This window comes from Squalius cephalus (genome assembly GCF_949319135.1).
Source record: "Squalius cephalus genome assembly, chromosome: 2".
Taxonomy (NCBI): domain Eukaryota; kingdom Metazoa; phylum Chordata; class Actinopteri; order Cypriniformes; family Leuciscidae; genus Squalius; species Squalius cephalus.
In genome coordinates, this window is record NC_137123.1 from 56,350,710 (window position 1) to 56,376,058 (window position 25,349).

The 25,349-nt window shown below is 39.9% G+C and overlaps 4 protein-coding genes and 1 pseudogene across 11 annotated transcripts in view; 4 read left to right on the top strand and 1 right to left on the bottom strand.

The window, feature by feature from the left end:
- The window catches only part of elfn1b (extracellular leucine-rich repeat and fibronectin type III domain containing 1b), a 112,734-nt gene that overhangs the window by 41,479 nt on the left and 45,906 nt on the right, over positions 1-25,349 (bottom strand). The gene's annotated exons all lie outside the window — the stretch shown is intronic.
- Positions 363-4,161, top strand: LOC307146493 (UDP-glucuronosyltransferase 2C1-like). Of its 4 annotated transcripts, XM_079850566.1 has the most exons (4): positions 363-438; positions 635-663; positions 1,054-1,190; positions 1,871-4,155. In XM_079850566.1, exon 4 carries the CDS (start codon positions 1,876-1,878, stop codon positions 3,469-3,471), a length of 1,596 nt encoding a protein of 531 aa, XP_079706692.1. In that variant the 5' UTR covers positions 363-438; positions 635-663; positions 1,054-1,190; positions 1,871-1,875; the 3' UTR covers positions 3,472-4,155. The 4 variants fall into 4 exon arrangements, with proteins under 4 accessions (XP_079706692.1, XP_079706689.1, XP_079706691.1 ...); XM_079850563.1 differs by lacking the exons at positions 363-438; positions 635-663 and having other exon boundaries at positions 1,112-1,186; positions 1,868-4,155; XM_079850565.1 differs by lacking the exons at positions 363-438; positions 635-663 and having other exon boundaries at positions 1,114-1,186; positions 1,871-4,161.
- Positions 1,118-15,204, top strand: LOC307146542 (UDP-glucuronosyltransferase 2C1-like). 2 transcript variants are annotated; one of them, XM_079850671.1, is made up of 2 exons: positions 1,118-1,190; positions 13,244-15,204. In XM_079850671.1, exon 2 carries the CDS (start codon positions 13,249-13,251, stop codon positions 14,839-14,841), a length of 1,593 nt encoding a protein of 530 aa, XP_079706797.1. In that variant the 5' UTR covers positions 1,118-1,190; positions 13,244-13,248; the 3' UTR covers positions 14,842-15,204. The 2 variants fall into 2 exon arrangements, with proteins under 2 accessions (XP_079706797.1, XP_079706796.1); XM_079850670.1 differs by having other exon boundaries at positions 1,119-1,186.
- Positions 1,134-24,265, top strand: LOC307146521 (UDP-glucuronosyltransferase 2C1-like). 3 transcript variants are annotated; one of them, XM_079850646.1, is made up of 4 exons: positions 16,549-16,622; positions 16,820-16,848; positions 17,276-17,407; positions 22,240-24,265. In XM_079850646.1, the coding sequence occupies exon 4, from the start codon at positions 22,245-22,247 to the stop codon at positions 23,835-23,837; it is 1,593 nt and encodes a 530-aa protein (XP_079706772.1). In that variant the 5' UTR covers positions 16,549-16,622; positions 16,820-16,848; positions 17,276-17,407; positions 22,240-22,244; the 3' UTR covers positions 23,838-24,265. The 3 variants fall into 3 exon arrangements, with proteins under 3 accessions (XP_079706770.1, XP_079706772.1, XP_079706771.1); XM_079850644.1 differs by lacking the exons at positions 16,549-16,622; positions 17,276-17,407 and adding an exon at positions 1,134-1,190 and having other exon boundaries at positions 22,240-24,259; XM_079850645.1 differs by lacking the exon at positions 17,276-17,407 and having other exon boundaries at positions 16,561-16,622; positions 22,240-24,259.
- LOC307149509 (UDP-glucuronosyltransferase 2A2-like) lies at positions 20,742-21,654 on the top strand (annotated as a pseudogene). The gene is made up of 2 exons: positions 20,742-20,748; positions 20,799-21,654. The product of its transcript is annotated as a UDP-glucuronosyltransferase 2A2-like (transcript).

The window sequence follows — 25,349 nt, forward strand, 5'->3', positions numbered from 1 at the left end:
CAGGTCATTTTGCTGAATCAGTTTGATTCAATATCATGGGGCATTTTACATGTTATTTTTTTCTGTACTGAAAATAAAATACTATTTTTTTGTTACAGTAAGTGCTGTTGTTTTCCATTAGGCTATATTTTCAATCTCTTGAATGTGTTTGTGCCAAAGACATTCTGGTGTTTCTTGTCAAATGCACTAAATGTAGTAGAAAATCAGTATTGGTCATTTCAGTATAGCTTCAGTGAACTTAGTCAGTACTAAGATAAAATTACAAGTACAGTTTTAAATGGTAGCTTATTAACTAGGGCTGTGCAGGTAAATGCCCTTTGCCCTGTTAAAGACTGTTAAATAACTGTATCAGCATGCACAACGAGACCAAAACAGAGTAAATGCTTGTAGTTTTGTTAGTTACGCTACATTCCAGGCCGATCTGCAACATATTCATAGGTAAGAATATATTTTTTTATAATGAACAGCATAGAGATCACAAGGAACAATAGTACTTAATATTACAAGTAGATATGTTTGCTTTTTCCACACCAATTAGAAAAATGAGAACGTTTGAGATTTTCATTTGACATTTGCCCTGTGAAAGCTGTTTTTTTAATGTTCATATGGGTGATTTTTTCCCCCTTTATTACAGGTTTGAATGCCATCTAGTTAACAAACCAAGTGAGTATATGTTCTTGGTCACCAGAACTAAATGTTGTGTCTTGACAAAAAATTCAATATTGCTTCTTTTTTTTTATTTTTTTTTTTTATATAAGACAATCATCTTAAGGCTGTAATACACTACATGATTTAAAACCTGAACAGATTTTTAAAACACTGTTGTTTAGTGTATGATGCAGAGTATTATACACAGAGACTTTCAAAACTTTCTGAACTCCAAGGCTTGTGTTTTCAATGAGAACGGCACATTTGTTATAACGCCAGCAGCGTGACGAGGCGCTGAGCATCTATTTCACGCTGAGCACTCGCCATTTTTTTCTGGTCGCGGAGAGTTGAAGAATGTTCAACTTTGGGTGAAACGCAGGCTCATCATTATCTCTTTTTACCCAGCCATCCAAGCACAGTGAAGGAAGGGCGGGACAAATCCCACATCGACCAACCATCACATCCTCTTTGTATAACGGCAACAGACGACAAGAAGAAGCACAACAACGGAACAAAATCATTGAAAACAAGAGCCAGAGCAAGTACTTTATATTCTATTGACATTTTTATATTAAGAAACACTAGTGATACTAATACTAGCAACACTTTCGATATTCCGTATCAGCACATATAGCGTCTTAACTGAAAAAAGACACCGTGCTGAAGTGTTCTCAAGCGCCTGCAACAAGGCGTTTTCAGTGGAACGCTGACATTTTCAGCTGGCTAAAACGCTGGACACACAGCCTAACAAACTCACCAGAAACTAAAGCTTGTCATAACAAATGAAAACAATGTGTGTTCTAAAATCGGCAAAAAAATTTCAAGCATGTTTGATGTCTTCCTACTAAATAGAATCATAGTCTGAAAAAAAAGTAAATCTGTGCTCATCATATACTACACGATTTTTTTCAGAAATCTGTCAGCTCCGAAGGCCTAAAATCTGCAGACTGGCTCTGACTTTCGGTAACTAGTGTTGATGCGTCTAGACTACAAATAGTAGCAAAAAAATGCAAAAGTTGTGTAGTGGCTTGGCTCCTTTCAGTGCAGCTGCCCTGCCGCAAAGCTTGCTAGCATTTCACTTTACAATCTGTTAAAAAATTTCACATTTTCAGATGCAGTGTGGAATGAACAATTTACACTTCACTAATATTACAACTTTATATATTCAACTGGTTCCAAAAGTCTGTCAGAACATTATTGTTACTCTGTTGCTTTACAGCAGGTGCCATGAACAGACAGATTTTTCAGATATGTGGTCAAATCACATTAACCCTCCTGCTGATGACTGTCCCAGTTGTTCAGAGTGGGAAGGTTCTTGTCTTTCCTGTGGATGGCAGTCACTGGGTCAACATGAACATCTTAATTGAAGCACTTCATGCCAAAGGTCACAATGTTACAGTCATTCGGATGTCAGACAGCTGGTACATCAAAGAATTCTCTCCTCACTACACATCAATCACTCTGAATTCCCCTGGAGGATTTGGTGAAGAATTCTTTGAAGGATTTGCATTCAAACTTATGGAGATTCTGAGGAAGGGTTCCACATGGGCTCGTCTGAAGCTGGAGATAGAGATGTGGGAAAATATTTTAAAGATGCATAAAATAGAAAGTGAGTTGATAGTCAGCATGTTTGAAGACCAGCAACTGATGCAGTCTTTAAAAGAAGCCAAATATGATTTGATTCTTACAGATCCCGTCAACTTTGGAGGTGTACTATTGGGTCATTATCTCAAACTGCCCATTGTCTACAATGTCCGTTGGACAGTTTACAGTGAGGCTCATTTTGCAATAGCTCCTTCTCCACTTTCTTATATTCCTTTACCAATGCTGGAGTTATCAGACCGCATGAGCTTTTTGGAAAGAGTAAAGAATGCTTGGATGCACATCTTAACTGAAACACAAGTTGCTATCATGATTGCTCCAACCTATAATCCACTTTGTGAACGCTTCATTGGTCCCGGAGTATCTTTCTTTTCTTTAATTCAGGACGCCGATCTGTGGCTCCATAGAGTTGATTTTATTTTTGAATTCCCGCGTCCCACTATGCCAAACATCGTCTACATGGGAGGTTTTCAGTGCAAGCCATCAAAGCCTCTTCCACAAGATCTGGAGGACTTTGTGCAGAGCTCTGGGGAGCATGGTGTCATCATCATGTCTCTGGGCACTCTCATTGGTCAGCTTCCTGATGATGTGGCAGAGGCAGTTGCTGAAGCTTTTGCAGAACTTCCACAGAAGATCATCTGGAGGTACAAAGGAAAGAGACCATCCGCACTAGGGAACAACACATTAATGATGGACTGGATGCCTCAGAATGATCTTCTGGGTCATCCTAAGACCAGAGCCTTTGTGGCACATGGAGGAACCAATGGAATTCAAGAAGCCATCTACCACGGGGTACCAATCATTGGATTTGGGCTGATTTTTGACCAGCCTGATAATCTTTCTAAAATGAGAGTAAAGGGTGTAGCCAAGAATGTAGACTTCGCCACAGTGGATAAGGACTCCTTCCTTAAAACTGTCAAAGAGGTCCTTTATGAGCCCTCTTATCGGGAGAACATGCAGAGGCTCTCAAGGCTTCACAAGGACGTCCCAGTGAAGCCTCTGGACAACGCCATCTTCTGGATTGAGTTTGTTATGAGGCACAAAGGTGCCGCTCACCTGCGCACAGACTCTTACAAAATGCCCTGGTACTCTTATCACTCTGTTGATGTCATTCTGTTCCTGCTTTCTGCTGTGTCACTCATAATCCTGACTATATATGCGGTTATCAAGTATTTCTGCTGCAGAATATGCATGAGGAAAACAAAAAACAAAAGTGAATGACTTTACTTTTTTACTTTTACTCTGGTATTAAGCAACTTCAGGTCAGACATTTCCAGTATATTAACGACCAAAGCTTTCAATCAGTATGATATTCATTTCAAATGGTGATCTATAGATGTTGATTTATTGGTTTGTGCACATGTTTTTAGTTGTGTTCATTGTTTTAGAACCTATTCTATATTTCATTTATGAATGATGTCAGCTCTATCATGCTTTCTATTTCTATAAACTCACCTTTTCTTTTACTTTGTTATTATTTCACCATCTCTATGCATTTGATTGTAATGTTGTTTGTTAGTGTCTCTGTTTCACATTTATGTGCTGAACAAATTAATTAAACTTTTGAATTGAAACAGAAAATTTGGACAATCATATATAATGCATACAATAATTGTTTCTTAGGGTGCTTTCACATCTGTAGTTCGGTTAATTTGTTCCTGACCAAGGGTATAGCATTTTTCAGCCGTTTTGGTTCCTTTTCACACCACACCGATTGCTCTGGTCTGAATCAGTTGACGAGTTGGTAACACAAACCAAAATTCAGTTACCTGACAAAATCCACATCACTCCTCTTCTTCTTCTGCCGTTTTATGGCGGTTGGAAAACAAACAACTGATGTGTTCCTGCCACCTACTGGGCTGGAGTGTGGACCATTGACGGAATAGGAAGAACTAAATAAATAAATGAATGAAAATTTAAAAAAAAAATTTGATTACCTTCTAAATCCCATTAAACAGATATACCTTTCTTAAGTATCTCATGGATGCATTATATGTTTTATGATGATTCAAGCCATTATTCAGCAGTGTTTTAAGTCTAAGATCCTATCCCCATTTCTCTTAATTCTTCCAACAGAAATACCCTCTCATGTTCATAAGCAGTAGGCTACAATATATTAGTACATGCTCTACTTTTTCTGCAGATCCACATAAACCACAATTCACAGACTCATGTTTGCTCATATAGAGAGAATAATTGAGAGCTATGTGCCCAAGTCGAAGTATCTAAATTACTCGTTGACCAGATGTGTCTTTGAACCAGGGGGGCATTGTTTCGGAAAACATTGAAGCTTCCCCGGGCGCCGCCATTGATTAGCAGACCCCCACCTGCTGTTAGCATTCCATTGACTCCCATTCATTTTGGCGTCACTTTGACAGCGAATAACTTTACATCTGAGGCGTTTAAAGACTCCATTTGTCCATTATTTATTTCCAAAGAAACACGAAAATGTATAAAAGGCTCCATTACCTTGTATCTTACGTTATGGCCCCGTAGAAGCAGTTTTTGTAAGAATAGGCTAATGATTGCGTCATAACCACGCAACTCTCTGTCGCACAGTAGAGAAATTACCGTATGGACAGGAGGAGAAGCTCACGCGCAATCGGGGGGACGTGGAGGCAAAATGACAAAGTAATTAATCAGAATACTTAGCAAAAGTTGCTCCTGCTTCTAGCTCATGGACACCTCCTACTCACACTCTCCGTCTCTGCAAGTTTCGGAAGGGAATGATTCAGATTTATCTTGGCACAGCTACTAGAAGACAGACAGTTTGCTCACGTGACATCTACGTCGTCGAGCTCAATTTGAGTCTGCGCAGTACGCTCAGCCATCAGGAAATGAGAGCTTCTAATTGACTTCACTTTTCTCCATTGAAACCTATGGGGTCGCTGTGTCCAGTTTATATACTGTCTATGCTTTGAACGCATTTCTTAAACTGCTCCTCGAGTGGTCAGAATTAACGTACGGGAATATTCCAACGGAACTCCCGGAAGTAAACAAAGAGAGGAGGAAAGAACCCAGCAGACGACACGCCGCTTTTGTGGGTCATACATGGAGAGACGACTGCGGGCTGATTGTATCCCTGGTCATCATGCATACACCACTTTAGGCAAACTATACATTTCAAGAATGAAGCGCGAATGCTGATGGAAAATGAGCTGCAAACGGCGAAAGCCTCGTTGACCTGTCTAATAAAAATGCGTTCTAGACAGTGCTGGAAATTTAAAAAATATTTCATCCAGGAATCTGTATTTAACCTCAGAACGATCTCAAAGTAAAGAGAGGTGCTAAAGTCTGATTCTGTGGTGGCTGTGCATTCAAATTAAATTATTATTATTAAGTGATTAAGGGTTTTGAATGTCTGACAGTAATCAGTGTTGAGTACTACTGTAAGGTTAACCCTGCCTTGTTTAAATGTTTGAAAATGCTAAACAGTAATGTTACAGTAACAGTAAAAAAAAACAGTTAGCCTACAGTAAAAAGTAGCCTAATCAAATCTAATCAGTTCCATTACTTCAATAAAGTAATTGAAATAGTTACACTACTTATTACATTTTAAATAGGGTAACTTGAAGTCTGTAACCTCTTACATTATGAAAGTAACCTTCCCAACACTGCTAACTGCATTTACAACACAAAACATACAGCATGATCAGCTTTGTTCGCTTATCGAAAGAATGACTCTTATGAGCCGATTCTTTATAGTGAATCAAAACATAAAGCACTGTATCCCGCTTTCTGAACAAATGACTGTTACATGGCAGGAATTCAGAAAAACACATACTGCACCACAGTTGATTCTTCGAGCCCTAATGAGTCGATTCTTTTTAGTCAATCAATAACATACATTGTGTGATCAATGTATTCCAAATGATTTTCGCACGAATGACTCCATGGAGCCATTTCTTTGAATCACAGATACAGTTTGCAACTTAGACTACTGTGTTATTATGTTGTATTCAAGACACATTAAGTTTAAATAGGTTACTGTATGTGTCACAGAGGAGGCTCCCGTACCACCTCCTCTCCGCCACCAGAGGGAGCCTTCTCCGGAATATTAACTATTGGCTTTGAACTCAAATTCCCATAATACCTCTTACCTGGGACTGATTGCGCTTCACACCTGCACTGCATTTACACACACACATATAAGCCACTTCCACTCACCACTTCTCTGCGAAGTCTTGATTTGCCTTGGTGATCTTTTCTGAGCGTTTATCCTGTGTTTTGTTTATCTGGTTTTTGATCTTGGACTGTTTCCTCATTTGTTTGATTGTTATCTGCCTGGCCTAACTTGGACTGTTCTTGGACTTCTGATTATTGCTGCCTGCCCTGAATTCTGCCTGTTATTTGGATTACCCCTGCTGTTTCATCTACCTTGCTCTGTCTGCCCTGTTTGACCCCGCCTGTACGACCTTCCTTATTAAAAGCTGCAAATGGATCCTACTGAGTCTAGTGAATCATTACAGAAGACTTCGCCGCCAACCGATCCAGCAGCAGTCATGCAACTGACCACTGAGCTCACAACCCAAGCTTCTCGTCTGGACATGCATCACCAACAACTGAATCATTTGACTACACTCACCGAGTGACTCGTACAAGGGTTGCAGGAACTTCGTACAGCAGTTGTTAATGCACCAAGTACTCCCGCCACCCCACCACCACAAAGTGATCCTTCAGCTACAGTGAGTTCATCAGTTAATCCTCGGCTTGCTTTCCCTGATAAATTTGATGGCACTCCAACTAAATGTAAAGGTTTCCTACTACAATGCACGCTCTTCGTTGACCAACAACCCACTCTTTATTCCACCAATGCCAGCCGCATTGCATTTGTCTGTTCTCTGCTCACAGGCAGAGCACTGGAGTGGGCTACCGCCGTTTGGAGACCAGAGGGCTCCCCATTTGCTTCTTTTGGAGACTTTATTCAAAAGTTTCGTCAAATTTTTGAACATACCACAGAAGGAGGATATGCTGGAGAACAACTCTTAACTCTCACCCAGGGGAGGAAAACTACAGCTGAATATGCTCTCGCGTTTCGCACGCTCGCTGCCCAAACAAACTGGGTCGAAAGTACATTGAAAACTCTCTTCAGGAAAGGACTAACAGTTGAACTTCAGTCCGAGTTAGCCTGTCGAGATGAGGGAAAGAACTTGAACGAATATATAGCTCTGGCCATTCAAGTCGACAACCTTATTCGGTCCAGACGTCCCACCCGAGCACCAGTCCATTATTTACCCGAGGCAGCAGCCGCTCACGAACCTATGCAGATCGGTTTCACTCATCTTACTCCCGAGGAAGGTGAACGTAGAATGCAGAACCGGCTGTGCATGTACTGTGGTCAACCTGGACACATGAAGCTCTCCTGTCCTACTCGACCCTCTAATCGCAATCAATCGGTGAGTCAACAAGAAAAACATCACAATTCTGCATCCAGTTTCTCTCTCCCGATTCGTTTGACCATTCAAGATCAAATTACTGATACTACAGCATTGATAGACTCTGGAGCAGCGGGAAACTTCATTTCTTATACATTTGCCAAGCAATGTAACCTCAAATTAAACCCTTGTCATTCTTCCCTGACAGTGGAGGCGCTAGATGGACGTCCCCTCGGAGAGGGCAGGATCCAGCGTGTAACGGAGAGAGTAAAAATGCACATTGGGTCTCTTCATTCCGAGTACATCCAGTTTTACGTCATTCACGCTCCACATCATTCCGTCATTCTTGGTCATCCCTGGCTTCAAATCCATAACCCACACATTTCCTGGAGAGAAGGTCAAATAATTCACTGGGATGAGACTTGTAACAACCGCTGCCTGTCCAAAGTCACTCGAGTAACCTGTTCATCACCAGAATCTGTCACATCAGATCCCGAACTGGGAAACATACCCTCTGAATATGCCGATCTCTCTGAAGCCTTCAGCAAAGAAAAGGCCTCACAACTTCCTGAACACCGCTCAACCGACTGTGCCATTGATTTAATTCCCGGTACTACACCCCCTAAGGGAAGAATATTTCCCCTATCTAAACCTGAATCTGAGGCCATGAAACAATACATAGAAGAAGAGCTCGCTAAAGGTTTCATTCGACCTTCCACATCACCAGCCGCTGCCGGCTTCTTCTTTGTGAAGAAGAAAGACGGGGGACTCAGACCATGCATCGATTATCGAGGATTAAATGAGAACACTGTCAAATATCGTTATCCTCTACCTCTTGTTCCAGCCGCCTTAGAACAGCTTCGTCAAGCCAAATACTACACAAAGCTCGACTTACGCAATGCTTACAACCTAATCCGCATACGGGAAGGTGATGAATGGAAAACGGCCTTTTCCACCACTAGTGGGCACTATGAGTACTTGGTTATGCCATTCGGCCTATCAAATAGTCCTTCCGTCTTCCAGGCCTTCATGAATGACGTTTTTCGGGATATGCTGGACAAATGGGTGGTCGTGTACATTGATGATATATTGATATACTCAAACTCACTGGAGGAGCACATTCGCCAGGTCAGATCAGTTCTCCAACGACTCATTCAATATCATCTCTATGCCAAAATGGAAAAATGTGAGTTCCACCAGACAAGCATATCCTTTCTGGGATACATTATCAGTCAGGAGGGGGTAGCCATGGATGAGAAGAAGGTAAAAGGAGTGCTGGATTGGCCATTACCCCAGACCATAAAAGAATTGCAAAGATTCTTGGGATTTGCAAATTTCTACAGAAGATTCATCAGAAACTTCAGTCTCATAGCCGCTCCTCTAACAGCTCTAACCAAACGTCACAGTTCTCGTATACTTTGGACCCCCGAAGCACAACACGCATTCCAAGACTTAAAGACACGATTCACTTCAGCACCCATTCTACGTCACCCTGACCCGGAATGCCAATTCATCGTAGAAGTGGATGCTTCCAATACGGGAGTGGGAGCCATATTATCCCAGCGACAAGGCAACCGAGCCAAGATGTATCCTTGTGCTTTCTTTTCCCGCAAACTTACTTCAGCTGAACGTAATTACGATGTTGGGAATCGTGAACTATTAGCCATGAAATTAGCCTTAGAAGAATGGCGTCACTGGCTGGAAGGAGCTAACCAACCATTCATCATTCTCACCGACCACAAGAATCTGGAATACCTACGATCAGCCAAGCGTCTCAATCCCTGTCAAGCTAGATGGGCTCTGTTTTTCACCAGGGTTAATTTCACCGCCACATACCGCCCGGGCACCAAGAACACCAAAGCTGATGCCCTCTCTCGGCAAACTGAGGAGACAGCCCAGAACTCCAAACCTGAAAGTATCCTTCATGAAAACCTGTTAGTAGCTCCTGTCCAGTGGGATATAATAACCGAGATTCAACAAGCAAACCTTCAGATACCCACCCCCACCGAATGCCCAACAAACCTCCTCTTTGTACCTGAAACACTACGGCCCCGTCTCCTCGATCAAGTCCACTCAACCCCAAGTTCCGGTCATCCCGGAATCACTGCCACTATTCAACTACTCCAAAATCAATTCTGGTGGTCCACCCTTTCGTCCGATGCCATCAAACACGTCCAAAATTGCATCAACTGTCAAACCTCCAAATCACTCCGAAGATTACCCGCTGGTCTTTTACGTCCTCTCCCAACACCTCAACGACCATGGTCACACATTGCTGTTGATTTTATCACTGACCTACCCAATTCCCAAGGCTACACCACCATTTTCACCATAGTGGATCGATTCTCCAAGGCCTGTCGACTAGTTCCCCTCACCAAGCTTCCCACTGCCTTCGAAACAGCAGAACTCCTGTGCAATCAGGTGTTTAGATTCTATGGATTACCTGATGATATAGTATCTGACCGGGGACCTCAATTCACTTCCAGAGTATGGACAGCTTTCTTCAAGCATCTGAACGTAAACATTAGCCTCACCTCAGCCTATCATCCACAGTCAAACGGTCAAACAGAGCACCTGAATCAAGACATCATCCGCTTCCTCCGAACTTACTGTCAACAACATCAACATGACTGGAGTAGATATTTGTTTTGGGCCGAATATGCCCAAAATTCTCTGGTTAAACCCGCAACCCGCAATCACCCCCTTTAAATGTATACTCGGCTTCCAGCCTCCTCTCTTCCCATGGTCTGGTGAACCCACAGAGCTCCCATCCGTCACAGAATGGTTGCACAGCAGCGAGAAGGTCTGGGATCAAGCACACACACACTTACTGCATGCTATCAGACGTCAAGAACAACAAGCCTATCGCCATCGTCGCCCTGCTCCAGAATACCAGATCGGCCAATGGGTATGGCTATCAACCAGAGACTTACGACTCCGACTTCCATGTCGCAAGCTCAGTCCCAGGTATGTTGGCCCATTCCAAATTGTTAGACAAATATACCCAGTATTTCGATTAGAACTGCCGGCTAATTATCGTGTTTCTCCTACTTTTCATGTTTCTCTGCTGAAACCTGCTGGTGGTCCGAGGGGAGAGCCGGAGGAGGAGGCCGCCTCTCAGAACCCCCCAGCTATACTGGTCGACGGCGAGGAGGCGTACCGTGTGCACAAGTTGCTGGACTCCAGACGTCGGGGTAATACTCTCCAGTATCTGGTTGACTGGGAGGGGTACGGTCCGGAGGAGCAATCCTGGGTCAATTCAAGGGATATCTTGGACCCTACTCTTACTGAGGAGTTTCATAGGATGCACCCGGAGAAACCGGCCCCTCGACCCCGTGGAAGACCCCGGCGTCAGTTGCCTCCTCGCGTCAGGAGCCGCTGGCAGGGGGGGGGCTCTGTCACAGAGGAGGCTCCCGTACCACCTCCTCTCCGCCACCAGAGGGAGCCTTCTCCGGAATATTAACTATTGGCTTTGAACTCAAATTCCCATAATACCTCTTACCTGGGACTGATTGCGCTTCACACCTGCACTGCATTTACACACACAAATATAAGCCACTTTCACTCACCACTTCTCTGCGAAGTCTTGATTTGCCTTGGTGATCTTTTCTGAGCGTTTATCCCGTGTTTTGTTTATCTGGTTTTTGATCTTGGACTGTTTCCTCATTTGTTTGATTGTTATCTGCCTGGCCTAACTTGGACTGTTCTTGGACTTCTGATTATTGCTGCCTGCCCTGAATTCTGCCTGTTATTTGGATTACCCCTGCTGTTTCATCTACCTTGCTCTGTCTGCCCTGTTTGACCCCGCCTGTACGACCTTCCTTATTAAAAGCTGCAAATGGATCCTACTGAGTCTAGTGAATCATTACAGTATGATGTTTGAATGACAGTATTAGCTTAAAACTTATGAGGTATGAATTTTGTCAGCAGTAGCTATTTAAAAAAAATGATCGACTCAAATATTTCACATTTTCCGATTGTTTAGTTTGATAAAAAATCAAATGTTTTTATGTATAATACTGTATAATACTATATATTATATCACAAAAGTGAATGATTTGTAATTAAATTGACACAATGTGTTTTTACTTAAAGACCTGAGTCTCAGTAGCTGTATTGTTTCTGTTAGATACCTGTATTCAAACCTGTTTTCAGTAAATATTCAGGTGTTCGATCTCTTAATTAAAATGACATTTTATATGGTGATTTTATAAATTTTTATTAATTCTAATCATATTTTTATGCATTACGCTATAATCTTTACTCACTATAGCTACATATCTTGTACAAATATGTCATTGTATGCAGTGTATCACTGGTCAGATATTTCCTAATATTCTTGCGTCTCAGTTATAGACTGTATCGATCAAAGCTGAATTTTCAGCATCATTCCTCCAGTCTTCAGTGTCACATGATCCTTAAATTATAAAGCATAAAAACAGAGCATGACAGGAAATTTACAACCCAGTCCATCTGTCACGGTTCACAAATCCTTGTGTTCATTTTGTGGATCTGTTGGTGTATGGTAGGTGTTGGGTCTATGTATGTGTTGCTTGTTTGTTGCCTAGTGACCAGCTCATCACTCCAATCAGTCACTTCAGCTGCAGCTAGTTACTGCCTATATCTAGCTGGAGTGAGTTATGCTGGGTGTCGGTTCGTCTCTCATGTCTTGTTCTCGTTGCCAGTTACCTCGTCAGAACTGCCTGCTGTGTTTGATCCCCGCGTTCTCCTCTGAGTCCTGTGTGGCGCTGGATTACCAGTTCGGAAATTTACATCGACCAGTCTCTTGTAGTGCACCCTGAGTATTCCTATTATGGTATCGTCCGTCAAGTTCATCAGTACTTTCTCTGTCTAATAAACTTGAGCTACTTGCATTTGGATCTGGAACTCGTTATTGTGACACCATCAAAGTAACGGATAAGAATGATTTGGAGTGCAACCACTGGCTTAGCCAGATCTATGGTGCGTTTAGCAGTCTTATAAACAGACACGATTGCAGCAAAAATATCTCCCGAAGTTGTTATTAAAGTGTTGTGGGATTTTATTTTATTTTTTATCTGGACTTAACAGTGTGCTAAATTGTTCAAATTCTAATATCTAAATAGTTGGGGATTTTATGGCTTTCACTTTTTGTTGCAACTTGACAAAGTCTTTGTTTAAATAGATCACATGGCTGTGACTTTAGTTTTTCTTCTAATATTCTCATTGTGATAAATTTACTGAATGCAATATCCACTTCTTTGTTCTTACTGAATTCGAAAAAAAGAAACATGACTTCTACAACTGTACAAGCACAATAGTTAACTAACTAAGCAAGTTCAACTGAAGTGGACACTTTGCAACCTAGTATGTCATCGCTTACAGTTAAAATATATACAGAAGAATACATTTTTATATAAGCAACAAAAATAAATATTAACAACATCGAATACAAAATAATGTAATTTTAAAAAAGTATTATTATTGTGAAAATCGTGTAAAACATCTGGCCAAAAAAATAGGTGATAAATTAACTTCTTCTTTTTTCTTTTTTGTGGTACAGCTAAATTCTAGCTGTCCTTACATGATGCAAATATGCAACTAATTTTAAAATGTGCTTGTTCTCTTTTTTGCGACAGGAACTATGAATGGACAGGTTTTTCAGGTGCTTGGGCCAATCATGTTAACCATCCTGCTGACGACTGTCCCAGTTGTTCAGAGCGGGAAGGTTCTTGTCTTTCCTGTGGATGGCAGTCATTGGGTCATGAACATCTTGATTGAAGCACTTCATGCCAAAGGTCACAATGTTACAGTCATTCGGATGTCAAACAGCTGGTACATCAAAGAATTCTCTCCTCACTACACATCAATCAATCTCAAGTCTGAAGGAGGATTTAGCGAAGAATTCCTGGATATGTTTGTATCCAGACTTATGGAGATTCATAGGAAGGGATCCACATGGGCTCGTCTGAAGCTGGAGATAGAGATGTGGGAAAGTTCTTTGAAGATGATGAAAACAGAAAGTGAGATGATAGTCAACATGTTTGAAGACCAGCAGCTGATGCAATCTTTAAAAGAAGCCAAATATGATTTGATTCTTACAGATCCCGTCATGTTTGGAGGGGTCATATTGGGTCATTATCTCAAACTGCCCATTGTCTACAATGTCCGTTGGACATTGTATGGTGAAGGTCATTTTGCAATAGCTCCTTCTCCACTTTCTTATATTCCTTTTCCAATGCTGGAGTTATCAGACCGCATGAGCTTTTTTCAAAGAGTGAAGAATGTAGTGATGTACATCATAACTGAAACACAAGCTGCTTTCCTGTTTGCTCCAACTTTTAATGCACTTTGTGAACGCTTCATTGGCCCAGGAACATCCTACTTTTCTTTAATTCAGGGCGCCGATCTGTGGCTCCATAGAGTTGATTTTATTTTTGAATTCCCGCGTCCCACTATGCCAAACATCGTCTACATGGGAGGTTTTCAGTGCAAGCCATCAAAGCCTCTTCCACAAGATCTGGAGGACTTTGTGCAGAGCTCTGGGGAGCATGGTGTCATCATCATGTCTCTGGGCACTCTCATTGGTCAGCTTCCTGATGATGTGGCAGAGGCAGTTGCTGAAGCTTTTGCAGAACTTCCACAGAAGATCATCTGGAGGTACAAAGGAAAGAGACCATCTACACTAGGGAACAACACCTTAATGATGGACTGGATGCCTCAGAATGATCTTCTGGGTCATCCTAAGACCAAAGCCTTTGTGGCACATGGAGGAACCAATGGAATTCAAGAAGCCATCTACCACGGGGTACCAATCATTGGATTTGGGCTGATTTTTGACCAGCCTGATAATCTTTCTAAAATGAGAGTAAAGGGTGTAGCCAAGAATGTAGACTTTGCCACAGTGGATAAGGACTCCTTCCTTAAAACTGTCAAAGAGGTCCTTTATGAGCCCTCTTATCGGGAGAACATGCAGAGGCTCTCAAGGCTTCACAAGGACGTCCCAGTGAAGCCTCTGGACAACGCCATCTTCTGGATTGAGTTTGTTATGAGGCACAAAGGTGCCGCTCACCTGCGCACAGACTCTTACAAAATGCCCTGGTACTCTTATCACTCTGTTGATGTCATTCTGTTCCTGCTTTCTGCTGTGTCACTCATAATCCTGACTATATATGCGGTTATCAAGTATTGCTGCTGCAGAATATGTATGAGAAAAACAAAAAACAAAAGTGAATGACTTTACTCTTTTACTTTTACTCTGGCTAAACTTTCAAATTGAAACATAAAATTTGGACAATCATATATAATGTATATAAACAAAACTTTTAAAAACTGTACATAATTGATTCTTAGTCACTAGTCAGATGTTTTAATGCCTTGCGTCCATTTAGCAGGTGAGTAACAAGTAATACTGTGACCCCTGACTGTAGTGCTGACTTGGGTCCACCCGTATCTGTTAAATGGCAACGTGAAGTTTAGGCTATAAGATATTGAAGTATATGATGTGTACAGGCAAACACCACTCACATTTTTATCCTCAGAACGATTTCAAAGTAAAAAGAGGTGCTAAAGTCTGATTTTGTGGTGGCTGTGCTTTAAAATTAAATTATTATAATTAATTCAAGTGATGAAGGATTTTGAAAGTGTGACAGTAATCAGTGTTGAGTACTACTGTAAGGTTAACCCTGCCTCGTTTAAATGTTTGAAAATGATTTACAGTTAAAAACATTCGTTAGAAATTTAGAAAAGTAATCAAATGTAATCAGTTACATTACTTTAATAAAGTAATTGAAATATTTACACTACTTATTACATATTAAATAGGGTAATTTGAAGTCTGTAACTTATTACATTTTCAAAGTAACCTTCCCAACACTGCTTACTGTATTTACAACACAAAACATACAGCATGACCAGCTTTATTCGTTTATCGAAAGAATGACTCTTATGAGCCGATTCTTTATAGTGAATCAAAACATAAAGCACTGTATCCCGCTTTCTGAACAAATGACTGTTATGAGTCGGTTTAGTGAATCAAATGCTTAATTTATAACCGGGTACTAGCAAACTCTTACTATTTTTACCACAGTGCCACGGTCGATTCTTCTTATGCTCTATGAGTCGATTCTTTTTAGTCAATCAATAACATACATAGTGTGACTGACCAATGTATTCCAGATGATTCTCGCACAAATGACTCCTTGGAGCCATTTATTTTAAGTGAATCACACAGATACAGTTTGCAACTTAGACTACTGTGTTATGTTGTACTCAAGATGCATTAAGTTTAAATAGGTTACTGTATGTTCTTTGAATGACAGTATTACCTTAAAACCTATGAGGTATGAATTTTGTCAGCATGCAGATATTTTATTTTTTAAAATTATCGACTGAAATAATTCACATTTTGTGATTTAGTTTGATAAAAAAATATATATTTAAAATATTTTTATGTAATACTATATAGCAACAATTAAATGCATATTGCTGTGCATATTAGGTGTGCACAAAGTTTTTCAAGTGAGCAGAGACACAGGAGAGCGGTTGTATCAAGCACACACTTCTAGAATGTCCTCACTCTTAAGAAGCTTTGAGTAGTTCAGGTCATTTTGCTGAATCAGTTTGATTCAATATCATATGGGGCATTTTACATGTTCTTTTTTCTGTACTGAAAATAAAATACTATTTTTTTGTTACAGTAAGTGCTGTTGTTTTCCATTAGGCTATATTTTCAATCTCTTGAATGTGTTTGTGCCAAAGACATTCTGGTGTTTCTTGTCAAATGCACTAAATGCATTTCAGTATAGCTTCAGTGAACTTAGTCAGTACTAAGATAAAATTACAAGTACAATTTTAAATGGTAGCTTATTAACTAGGGCTGTGCAGGTAAATGCCCTTTGCCCTGTTAAAGACTGTTAAATAACTGTATCAGCATGCACAACGAGACCAAAACAGAGTAAATGCTTGTAGTTTTGTTAGTTAAGCTACATTCCAGGCCGATCTGCTACATATTCATAGGTAAGAATTTTTTTAGTTTTATAATGAACAGCATAGAGATCACAAGGAACAATACTTGATATTACAAGTAGATATGTTTGCTGTTTCCAAACCAATTAGAAAAAAGAGAACGTTTGAGATTTTCATTTGACATTTGCCTTGTGAAAGCTGGGTTTTTTTAATGTTCATATGGGTGATTTTTTTCCCCTTTATTACAGGTTTGAATGCCATCTAGTTAACAAACCAAGTGAGTATATGTTATTGGTTTCCAGAACTAAATGTTGTGTCTTGACAAAAAATTCAATATTGCTTGTTTTTTTTTTGTTTTGTTTTTTTATTCTATAAGACAATCATCTTAAGGCTGTAATACACTACATGATTTAAAACCTGAACAGATTTTTCTGTTCTGTTTTTTTTTTTTTTTTTTCACTGCATCATACTTGCATCATACACTAAACAACAGAGTATTATACACAGAGACTTTCAAAACGTTCTGAACAGCAAGGCTTGTGTTTTCAATGAGAACGGCACATTTTTTATAACGCCAGCAGCGTGACGGGGCGCTGAGCATCTATTTCACGCTGAGCGCTCGCCATTTTTTTCTGGTCGCAGAGAGTTGAAGAATGTTCAACTTTGGGTGAAACGCAGGCTCATCATTGTCTCTTTTTACCCAGCCATCCAAGCACAGTGAAGGAAGGGCGGGACAAATCCCACATCGACCAACCATCACATCCTCTATGTATAACGGCAACAGACGACAAGAAGAAGCACAACAACGGAACAAAATCATTGAATACAGAGCCAGAGCAAGTACTTTATATTCTATTGACATTTTTACATTAAGAAAACACTGCTAGTGATACTAATACTAGCAACACTTTCGATATTCCGTATCAGCACATATAGCGTCTTAAAGGGGTCATATAATGGTACATGCTCTTTTACAAGTTGATTGTACTGAAATGTGTGTTGGGAGTGCCTGTACACAACCATCATATAATCAAAATCCATCCAGTGTTTTTTTTTAATCTCCTTATATGTTTTCCCCTGTCTCAAATCGAGCCGTCTGACCATGTGACGTCACACGGTCGGACGTCCCTCCCACGATTGTTAATTGACAGCAGCGTTTCAACACAGACCCGCCCTGAGCGAGCTGTCATCATAGTCCGCCATTGTTGATACGCTGGAGCAGAATGGCGTCTAAACGATTGTGGTGTTCTGTTCTTGGGTATAATAAGGAACACAGCAGTCATTTTGATGTTCCTGAATCCGAACCACTGAAGACGCAGTGGCTGAGTTTGTTTTCGAAGGGAATATTCCCCACGATCAACGTCAATGCTTTCATTTTTGCGCGAATCATTTCACACACCAGACTGCTTTATAAACGAGAACATTGAAAAAGGTATTAGCTCCTGTTTGAGTATGTGTTGTTTATGTGCCTAATGCCTGTCATAGTCTCACAGACTGGTTATTTTTTAAACCTATCAGTAAAATTTTAGTGCTTCAGCCCTGACAGTTGTACCTAACACTGCATAGATAACGTTACGCATCACGGACAAGCCTACATTTACCGAAAAAAAGATTTTCATGACCATTAGCTGTAACATCAATCTGTCAATGAACTAACGTATACATCAGTAAACACATAGCGTTCGTGTCTCACTACTCTACCCTGCCAGTACACACAAAGATAGATCAAAGTGACATTACGTTAACCAACCATTCAGAAACGTCATGTTCGAGCCTTAATTGTCGAACTTCTTCGGGGCCGTCATCTTGTTCAAATTGATACGGTTGCACAAATGTGTCCTCAGAGACTCCCGCTGCCATTCTTTCTCCAAAATATACCCTCAACTGTTGTCAAGGCAACACTCCACGTGTATTGTGTCAAAACGCCCCACAAAACAGAGGGGCGGGGTGAGCAAAGCTCATTATCATTTAAAGACACATGCACTTAAATGGTGTGCTGAAAACAGAGCTGTTTTTGACCAGGTAAAATGAGTGTTTTCTTACAATACTAATGAGAATTTTTAATTCAAGTATATTACAAATTTTTCATTTAGACCCTAAAGAATCATATTAACTTGTACAAAAATGGCATTATATGGCCCCTTTAACTGAAAAAAGACACCGTGCTGAAGTGTTCTCAAGCGCCTGCAACAAGACGTTTTCAGTGGAACGCTGGCATTTTCAGCTGGCTAAAACGCTTTGGTGGACACACAGCCTAACAAACTCACCAGAAACTAAAGCTTGTCATAACAAATGAAAATAATGTGTGTTCTAAAATCGGCTAAAAAATTTCAAGCATGTTTGATGTCTTCCTACTAAATAGAATCATAGTCTGAAAAAAAAAGTAAATCTGTGCTCATCATATACTGTAGTACTACACGATTTTTTTCAGAAATCTGTCAGCTCCGAAGGCCTAAAATCTGCAGACTGGTTCTGACTTTTGGTAACTAGTGTTGACGCGTCTAGACTACAAATAGTAGCAAAAAAATGCAAAAGTTGTGTAGTGGCTTGGCTCCTTTCAGTGCAGCTGCCCTGCCGCAAAGCTTGCTAGCATTTCACTTTACAATCTGTTAAAAAATTCACATTTTCAGATGCAATGTGGAATGAACAATTTACACTTCACTAATATTACAACTCGACATGTTCAACTGGTTCCAAAAGTCTGTCAGAACATTATTGTTACTCTGTTGCTTTACAGCAGGTGCCATGAACAGACAGATTTTTCAGATATGTGGTCAAATCACATTAACCCTCCTGCCAGGGCTGGACTGGGACAAAAAATCGGCCCGGGCATTTTGGCCCAGACTGGCGCACTATATGATCATAAACACCACCCATCTTTGCACGCCCTTAATTATATGCATACCAACTCCTATTCATTAAAACCACTAATGCCATGTAATGAGTGAGTATAGGAACGAGTGAGAGTTAACAGATGAAATAAGTAAAAATGTGACATTTATTAATACAGTTGAACTACACAGTGATGAATCCTGAAACAAGCTATAAGCTGCATTGGCATAGCAATACAAGTGTTTCTTACAGGATTTTTGTTAAAACTATGGTGGTGGGACCTCGGTCCTTCTAGGGGGGTTCGGGGGCATGCCCCCCCCCCCGTGAAAATATTTTGTGCATTTTAATGTTAAATTCATCAATCTGGTGCACTTTGAGAGTTCAAAATTAAAAGCTCCAACCCATATTCAGTGTGCAAATTAAAAAAAGAAAAATTCAAACCTCTTTTAGTTACAGTGTCTAGTTACATTACACCTACTACATAATAATAGTTATAATATTAATCCAATGACAGTAATAGCCATATTTTGTAAAACAAATGCACTAAAAAATAAAGGAAACTTTCATAATTAGTTTTGCACCAATTTCTATACTTGAAAGAGATAAGCACATGATCTTTTATTTTGACGCAAACTGCATCAAGCTTTTATTTTGGCGGAAAACATGGTTTACAAACGCCTCTCATTAAATTTCTAGTGAATTGCGGTAATCGTCAACTATGCAGATGTCATGTGGATATAATCTGTAACTGGGTTATGGGTTCCTACACTCATGACATGGCCTAAGTGTTTTGAAAGTAGTTCTGCTTACCGCAGGCTCTACACTTTCTCATCTCTCTCCTGATCCTCCTCACTATCATCATCTGCCGCTAGAGCTGATGAAGGTCAGAAAACATATTTTGACACAGTTTACAGTGTCTGCTTTAAGGGCCTGGTTCTATTTTTTCACGCTATTTCTCTGCACATTCCTTGGGTTTCTTCTCCATCTCGCTGACTATTTTGACAGATACACACTGACATTGCTGCATGCTCGCTCACTCGTTTAAAGTTGTGATTGGGCCAGCCCAGTGTCAATCAAGGAAAGAACCAATGGGCCGCTGATCTACGTGTTTCATGGGCTGGTCTGTCAGAAAAAAAAAAAACTAACACTGACTTTTTTTGACCAATGCATTACACCGGCACAAACCCAGCGGCGCCAATTAAGCAAAACAAAACAAAACGAATGGGCCGCCGATGTACAAATTTTATGGGCCGTTAAAAAATAAAAAATAATAATAATAAAAAGTATGTATGAGTATGAGATGTATCGGCCCAAAAAGCACGTCGGCCCACCGGGAAAATGCCCGGTATGCCCAATGGCCAGTCCAGCCATGCCTCCTGCTGACGACTGTCCCAGTTGTTCAGAGCGATCCCGTCAATTTCGGAGGTGTACTATTGGGTCATTATCTCAAACTGCCCATTGTCTACAATGTCCGTTGGACAGTTTGCAGTGAGGCTCATTTTGCAATAGCTCCTTCTCCACTTTCTTATATTCCTTTACCAATGCTGGAGTTATCAGACCGCATGAGCTTTTTGGAAAGAGTAAAAAATGCTTGGATGCACATGAAACACAAGTTGCTTTCATGATTGCTCCAATTTATAATCCACTTTGTGAACGCTTCATTGGTCCCGGCGTATCTTTCTTTCCTTTAATTCAGGGCGCTGATCTGTGGCTCCATAGAGTTGATTTTATTTTTGAATTCCCGCATCCCACTATGCCAAACATTGTCTACATGGGAGGTTTTCAGTGCAAACCATCAAAGCCTCTTCCACAAGATCTGGAGGACTTTGTGCAGAGCTCTGGGGAGCATGGTGTCATCATCATGTCTCTGGGCACTCTCATTGGTCAGCTTCCTGATGATGTGGCAGAGGCAGTTGCTGAAGCTTTTGCAGAACTTCCACAGAAGATCATCTGGAGGTACAAAGGAAAGAGACCATCTGCACTAGGGAACAACACCTTAATGATGGACTGGATGCCTCAGAATGATCTTCTGGGTCATCCTAAGACCAGAGCCTTTGTGGCACATGGAGGGACCAATGGAATTCAAGAATCCATCTACCACGGGGTACCAATCATTGGATTTGGGCTGATTTTTGACCAGCCTGATAATCTTTCTAAAATGAGAGTAAAGGGTGTAGCCAAGAATGTAGACTTTGCCACAGTGGATAAGGACTCCTTCCTTAAAACTCTTTGCAGCAAAAATGTCTCCTGAAGTTGTTATTAAAGTATTGTGGGGTTTTTTTTTATTTTTTTATCTGGACTTAACATTGTGCTAAATTGTTAAAATCCTAATATCTAAATAGTTGGGGATTTTATAGCTTTCACTTTTTGTTGCAACTTGACAAAATCTTTGTTTGAATAGATCACATGGCTGTGACTTTAGTTTTTCTTCTAATATTCTCATTGTGATAAATTCACTGAATGCAATATCCACTTCTTTGTTCTTACTGAATTAGAAAAAAGAAACATGACTTCTACAACTGTACAAGCACAATAGTTAACTAACTAAGCAAGTTCAATTGAAGTGGACTCTTTGCAGCAGTTAAAATATATACAGAAGAATGCATTTTTATATAAGCAACAAAAATAAATATTAACACCCTCAAATACAAAATAATGTAATTTTAAAAAAGTATTATTATTGTGAACATCGTGTAAAACATCTGGCCAAAAAATAGGTGATAAATTAACTTCTTCTTTTTTCTTTTTTTGTGGTACAGCTAAATTCTAGCTGTCCTTACATGATGCACATATGCAACTAATTTTAAAATGTGCTTGTTCTCTTTTTTTGCGACAGGAACTATGAATGGACAGGTTTTTCAGGTGCTTGGGCTAATCATGTTAACCATCCTGCTGACAACTGTTCCAGTTCAGAGCGGGAAGGTTCTTGTCTTTCCTGTGGATGGCAGTCATTGGGTCAACATGAACATCTTAATTGAAGCACTTCATGCCAAAGGTCACAATGTTACAGTCATTCGGATGGCAGACAGCTGGTACATCAAAGAATTCTCTCCTCACTACACATCAATCAATCTCAAGTCTGAAGGAGGATTTAGTGAAGAATTCCTGGATATGTTTGTATCCAGACTTATGGAGATTCATAGGAAGGGTTCCACATGGGCTCGTCTGAAGCTGGAGATAGAGATGTGGGAAAGTTCTTTGAAGATGATTAAAACAGAAAGTGAGATGATAGTCAACATGTTTGAAGACCAGCAGCTGATGCAGTCTTTAAAAGAAGCCAAATATGATTTGATTCTTACAGATCCAGCCATGTTTGGAGGGGTCATATTGGGTCATTATCTCAAACTGCCCATTGTCTACAATGTCCGTTGGACATTGTATGATGAAGGTCATTTTGCAATAGCTCCTTCTCCACTTTCTTATATTCCTTTTCCAATGCTGGAGTTATCAGACCGCATGAGCTTTTTTCAAAGAGTGAAGAATGTAGTGATGTACATCATAACTGAAGCACAAGGCGCTTTCCTGTTTGCTCCACATTATAATCCACTTTGTGAACGCTTCATTGGTCCCGGCGTATCTTTCTTTCCTTTAATTCAGGGCGCCGATCTGTGGCTCCATAGAGTTGATTTTATCTTTGAATTCCCGCGTCCCACTATGCCAAACATCGTCTACATGGGAGGTTTTCAGTGCAAGCCATCAAAGCCTCTTCCACAAGATCTGGAGGACTTTGTGCAGAGCTCTGGTGAGCATGGTGTCATCATCATGTCTCTGGGCACTCTCATTGGTCAGCTTCCTGATGATGTGGCAGAGGCAGTTGCTGAAGCTTTTGCAGAACTTCCACAGAAGATCATCTGGAGGTACAAAGGAAAGAGACCATCTGCACTAGGGAACAACACCTTAATGATGGACTGGATGCCTCAGAATGATCTTCTGGGTCATCCTAAGACCAGAGCCTTTGTGGCACATGGAGGAACCAATGGAATTCAAGAAGCCATCTACCACGGGGTACCAATCATTGGATTTGGGCTGATTTTTGACCAGCCTGATAATCTTTCTAAAATGAGAGTAAAGGGTGTAGCCAAGAATGTAGACTTTGCCACAGTGGATAAGGACTCCTTCCTTAAAACTGTCAAAGAGGTCCTTTATGAGCCCTCTTATCGGGAGAACATGCAGAGGCTCTCAAGGCTTCACAAGGACGTCCCAGTGAAGCCTCTGGACAACGCCATCTTCTGGATTGAGTTTGCTATGAGGCACAAAGGTGCCGCTCACCTGCGCACAGACTCTTACAAAATGCCCTGGTACTCTTATCACTCTGTTGATGTCATTCTGTTCCTGCTTTCTGCTGTGTCACTCATAATCCTGACTATATATGCGGTTATCAAGTATTTCTGCTGCAGAATATGCATGAGAAAAACGAAAAGCAAAAGTGAATGATTTTTAATTAAATTGACACAATGTGTTTTTACTGAAAGACCTGAGTCTCAGTAGCTGTATTGTTTCTGTTAGATATTCAAACCTGTTTTCAGAAAATAATCAGTTTGATCTCTTAATTAAAATTACATTTTATATGGTGATTTTATACATTTTTATTAATTCTAATCATATTTTTATGCATTACGCTATAATCTTTACTCACTATAGCTACAAATCTTGTACAAATATGTCATTGTATGCAGTGTATCACAGCATTCAGTGGTCAGATATTTCCTAATATTCACCATCTTGCGTCTCAGTTATCGACTGTATCGATCAAAGCTGAATTTTCAGCATCATTCCTCCAGTCTTCAGTGTCACATGATCCTTCAGAAATCATTCTATGTTGATTTGCTGCTCAATAAACATTTTTATTATTATTAATGTTGAAAACAGTTGTGCTGCTTAATATATTTTTGTGGAAACCATGATATATTTTTTTAGGGTTATTTGATGAATAGAAAGTTTAAAAGAACAATTTATTTGAAATAGATATCTTTGTAACATTATAAATGTTTTTACTGTCACTTTTGATCAATTTAATGCATCCTTGCTGAATAAAAGTATTAATTTCTTAAAATAAAAAGTACTGACCCCAGATGCTTGAACAATTTATAGATTCCAATTATAGTCCAGTGTATTAATTAATAATATATTGTTCATTAAATTGGGTAGCCAGATCACAGAGCACAGTGCCTGTTGTCCCTTTCACATCATGTTGTGAGAGCAGAGTAAAAAGAAAAGGCCAACTACCCATAATCCAGCACTTGATAGAACAAGAGTGACTCTTGTCACAAGAGTTCTTATTATATCAATGTCACTTTAAAAATTCAGAGCATTATTGTAAATTATAAAGCATAAAAACAGAGCATGACAGGAAATTTACAACCCAGTCCATCAAAGTAACAGATAAGAACGATTTGCAGTGCAACCACTGGCTTAGCCAGATCTATGGTGCGTTTAGCAGTCTTATAAACAGACACGATTGCAGCAAAGGTGTCTCCCAAAGTTGTTATTAAAGTATTGTGTTTTTTTTTTTTTTTTTTATCTGGACTTAACATTGTGTTAAATTGTTAAAATTCTAATATCTAAATAGTTGGGGATTTTATGGCTTTCACTTTTTGTTGCAACTTGACAAATTCTTTGTTTAAATAGATTACATGGCTGTGACTTTAGTTTTTCTTCTATTATTCTCATTGTGATAAATTCACTGAATGCAATATCCACTTCTTTGTTCTTACTGAATTAGAAAAAAAGAAACATGACTTCTACAACTGTACAAGCACAATAGTTAACTAACTAAGCAAGTTCAATTGAAGTGGACTCTTTGCAGCAGTTAAAATATATACAGAAGAATGCATTTTTATATAAGCAACAAAAATAAATATTAACACCCTCGAATACAAAATAATGTAATTTTAAAAAAGTATTATTATTGTGAAAATTGTGTAAAACATCTGGCCAAAAAAATAG